Genomic DNA, 4,806 nt, shown 5'->3' with positions numbered 1-4,806 from the left:
CTCTGACAACCTTCACACAACCTTCAGAATGACCTTCTGTGAAGCGGGATGTTGGTGAAAACAGACTAGCTTTGTGTGTGTGTGTGTGTGTGTGTGTGTGTGTGTGTGTGTGTGTGTGTGTGTGTGTGTGTGTGTGAGCCTGTGTACGTCTGTTTATGTGTTACGGCCTTGTATCAAATAAGATATTCCCTGACAGACATAAGTAAAAAAACAACAACAACGACAACAACGACAACATCAACAACAACAACAACCAAGGTCAACTCAAAAAGATAACTCTTGTTTTAGAAAACATCAATACACTATCCCCCCGTCAACTAGTGAAGTAGTGCCTTTTCTGGCCCATGACAATCAACATCATGGGTTCATCCATGCTATGTTCTGTACTGAATAGATAGATAGATAGATAGAGAGAGAGAGAGAGAGAGAGAGAGAGAGAGAGAGAGCTTATAATAATAACTTATTGCCACAGTCCTGCTGTTACTGTAATCCTCCTAGTTGATGCTCACATCTCTTTTTAATCACCGTAATATATTTAATTCCCATGGATCGACTGAACATAGCGGTGCCGCGTGGGGGGCGTGGCACATGGCAAGGAGGGGGCGTGGCTACAACGTGGTCTCGTACTCCAGACGCTCCTGGACCATGGTGTCGTCTTTGTACTGCAGCCGGGGCGGCGTGGGGGAGGAGTCTATGGCCAGGATGGCCTTGCGTATACTCCTGTCCAGCACGTGGCGCTCCCACGCCGGGTAGCGGTTGCGACACAGGTCTATTTTGATGACGGTCTCTTCCAGGCGGGGGGCGCGGGAGGACGGGGTGGAGGGGGCCGTGGGGCGCACCTGGAACACGGGCATGCAGCCGTCGCGCTCCATCGTGGAGTACTTGACGTCCCTGTCCCCCGCCCCGCCCCCGCCGCCGCCTGCCCCGCCCGCCGGGATGAGGGGCGCGCCCCGGTTGGAGCGCAGCGAGTTGGTGGCGCCCTCTGGAGGCAGCGTGAAGCCGGCCGTGGGGTCGTCCAAGGCCAGGGTGCTGGGGGAGCGTCCGAAGCGCGGCCCGTTGGGGTGAAAGAAGGCGTAGTACATCAGCATGAAGACGATGCCCGTCAGGAAGCTGGAGAAGATGACGCAGAGGGCGGGCACGGCGAAGGAGTCGGTGGCGGGCGGCGAACGGTACAGGTACCACAGGGCGCTCAGCGCCGCATTCTCCAGCAGGATCACGAAGTAGTAGATGAAGAGGCGACAGCGGGTCCGGCCCTCCTTCACGTTGAACCAGCTGAAGATGTAGATGATGCCCACCACCATGTCGAACACGATCTCCTCCCACTTGGTGATGCAGAACTCGGTCTCGCAGTGGACGATCCAGAAGGTCATGATGCACCAGTGGAGGACGATGAAGATGCCGAAGTAGAGCTGGAACACGGAGGCGAAGAGGGCGAAGGTGATGACGCGCGCCGCGATGGTGAAGAAGTGCCAGCAGAACTGGATCACCACGGCCAGGTAGCTGATCGGCTTCTTGTCGTCGCGGGAGTCGCGCAGAGCCTTCTGATAGGACGCCAGGGCCCAGGCCAGGGACACCAGGGAGGCGGCCGCCGTCATACCTGGGGAGGGAGTAGACAAGGCGGGGAGAAGGTCAGACTCACGACGTTCATAAGACTAAGATATGACTCACACTGTTAATAAGTCTATGACTCAAGAGTCATTGTCACAAGTACAGGCATAGGGCATAATCCTCGATCATTTGTATTGTATGTAATGTCGTTTTCAGAATTTTCTGAAATGATCCAGTACAAATCAATCAGGTGCACAGATTCAACTGCTTTCTGTCCTTGCTGGCTTATAGTCAAAACATAGCCACAACAAAATGTGATATAGACACAATAATGTAACATGATATTTCCCAGGAAGCTTCCGAGTAATAATAATAATAATAATAATAATAATAATAATAATGCAACACCAAACAAGAGCGAGAGCCAAAATAACCGAGAGCCAATATAACTTTGTTTTCTTCTTTCGCAAACAAACAACAAAACAAAGCTAATTCAGTAGAAAAACAAGCCCTGGGCTGGGCCTCTGCTGGATAGCGTGACCTCTTCTGCTCTCACAGCTTCTCTGCTGCACAATTAGTTCACTATGGCCCCTGTCATTCTCCCTAGGAAACAACCCCCAGGTCCCCCTGGTGGAGCTATTAAAATATATTCAACTGAGTTGAAATATCACCATTAAGGGACTCTATCATTGCTCTGTGCTCACTAACTACACTAGATGGATATGGTTGCTCTGTGCTCAGCTATCCACACTAGATCGATATCATTGCTCTGTGCTCGGCTAAGTGCGCTAGATGCCACTAGATGATGGCTGAAGCGATGATGTCACCGGTTCTCTGAGGAGCTGGCTGCCATGGTTACTAAGTGCCCATGTTGCTGGAGCGATCAAGAGTGTGAGCGGGGACGTCTCCTGACAGGCATGCATGCGCACGCACACACACACACACACACACACACACACACACACGGGCACACGCACACGCACACGCACACACACACACGCACACACACACACACACATGCACGCGCACACACGCACGCGCACACACACACACACACACACACACACACACTACCCCCCCCTTCTGTCTCCTAAGATTACTCAGCATGGTCCCTGTGGTATTACTTACAGGCAGAGAGCACTAAACTGACATCAGTAAACACTTTACTGCTTCTCCAAACAAAAGTAAAGAGAATTTACTGACTTCCACATCCAGCTCTGTTAAGTAAACTCTGTTTAATACATCTACTTTATAGTGGTAGGCCCTAATACGTTCGATCCTAGCACCTCAGGGAATGAAGCCAGCTCCCAAAGACCACAATCAGAGAGCATGCTAACATGGGCGCCGCCGCGAGGCTAACTGGCAGTTATTCAGGTTCACCCATGCCTTTGATCACATTGACGACGGGAGGAAGGACCAAATGAATATCCTGGACCAGCTGGGGTTACACAACGGTACTGTTGGAGACAAACACACACACACACTCACACACACTAACACACAGACACACACACACACTCACACACAGACACACACACACACACAGACACACACACACACACACACACACACACACACACACACACACACACAGACACAGACACAGACACAAAATAAATATCCTTGCCCTGCGTCTCCGACCCCTGGGATTACCCACTGGTGCTGTTGTTGGACCATGAATAATTAAAATGGCCGCCTATTAAACACAACGAGTGCTCTGAAAACGTAATTGCGGCCAGCTTTGTATCCAATTAAAGCACAGCGCTTGTTTCCCATCCGTTCTGAATGGGATGTCCTGAACGTTCCTCTGGCCAAGCTTAATAAACCGTGTTATTCAGTCATAAGCGTATATATATAAAAAGAGAGCAACAGTGGTTATTATAGTACATGACAGCCACTTAGTTTCTGTGACATAAAAGGCAAGGCATGATGCAGGCCTCTCTGTAAACAGACATACTCTCTCTCTGTCTCTCTCTCTCTCCCTCTCTCCCTCTCTCTCTCTCTCTCTCTCTCTCTCTCTGTGTCTCTCTCTCTCTCTCTCTCTCTCTGTGTCTCTCTCTCTCTCTCTGTGTCTCTCTCTCTCTCTCTCTCTCTCTCTGTGTCTCTCTCTCTCTCTCTCTCTCTCTGTGTCTCTCTCTCTCTCTCTCTCTCTCTCTCTCTCCCTCTCTCTCCTCTCTCTCCCTCTCTCTCTCTCTCTCTCTCCCTCCCTCTCTCCCTCTCTCTCTCTCTCTCTCTCTCTCTGTGTCTCTCTCTCTCTCTCTGTGTCTCTCTCTCTCTCTCTCTCTCTCTCTCTCTGTGTCTCTCTCTCTCTCTCTCTCTCTCTCTCTGTGTCTCTCTCTCTCTCTCTCTCTCTCTCTCTCTCTCTCTCTTTATTCCCTCTCCTGCTGCTATCCTGTATATTTTATTTTATAATGTTTTACTGTTTTATTATTGTTACTGTTTATATTTGTATCTATTATCCTTGTTACATTCTATTGTTGATGATGTTGGATGTTGTGGAGCTGCTCTGCCTCAGACATTTCGTTGCATTGTACTTACTGTACTTGTATCCAATGTAATGACAAAAAAACAAGACTTGACTTGACTCTCTCTCTCTCTGTCTCTCTCTCTCTGTGTCTCTCTGTCTCTCTCTCTGTGTCTCTCTCTGTCTCTCTCTCTCTGTCTGTGTCTCTCTCTCTCTCTCTGTCTCTCTCTCTCACTCTCTGTCTCTCTGTGTCTCTCTCTCTCTCTCTCTCTCTCTCTCTCTGTGTCTCTCTGTGTCTCTCTCTCTCTCTGTCTGTGTCTCTCTGTCTCTCTGTGTCTCTCTCTGTCTCTCTCTGTGTCTCTCTGTCTCTCTCTCTGTCTCTCTGTGTCTCTCTCTGTCTCTCTCTGTGTCTCTCTGTGTCTCTCTGTCTCTCTCTCTGTGTGGTCTATTCGGGCTACAGTCTCTTGAGCTGAGCGAGTGAAGTGAACCAGCAGGAGAAATTAAAACTGACTCAAATAATTGCTTAAATACTTGACCCCAGTTCAAAGAGGCCAGACTGAATCAACCGGTAATTACATAACCGTTTTATTGCTAGGATGGAAGCAAAACACTAAAAAACATACTTGTAGCTCATCCCAGAGGCCGATGGCTCTTTTTTTTTTTCAAAGGCGTTTCATGACATGAGTATAAAGGATGTCTATGTCACGTACTGTCAGACACAATGAACCAATCATTCTTCACACGGATTCATAACTGCAGCTTACAAAACTCCGGAAAAGAAAAAATTGAAAGCC

At 49.1% G+C, this 4,806-nt stretch overlaps 1 protein-coding gene across 2 annotated transcripts in view; it reads right to left on the bottom strand.

Annotated features, from left to right (window-relative positions):
- Positions 1 to 608: 608 nt before the first annotated feature.
- The window catches only part of xkr4 (XK related 4), a gene marked incomplete at both ends in the record, with an annotated part of 49,312 nt that continues 45,114 nt past the window's right edge, over positions 609 to 4,806 (bottom strand). The window contains one exon of one of the 2 annotated variants that reach the window (XM_083689707.1): positions 609 to 1,597. In XM_083689707.1, coding sequence (XP_083545833.1) covers positions 609 to 1,597 — 989 coding nt within the window. The remainder of the gene's footprint in view (positions 1,598 to 4,806) is intronic. The other variant, XM_083689706.1, reaches the window with a different exon arrangement.

The sequence above is a fragment of the Argentina silus genome, assembly GCF_951799395.1.
Source record: "Argentina silus genome assembly, chromosome: 18".
NCBI lineage: Eukaryota > Metazoa > Chordata > Actinopteri > Argentiniformes > Argentinidae > Argentina > Argentina silus.
This window is presented reverse-complemented; position numbering and strand designations above follow the sequence as displayed.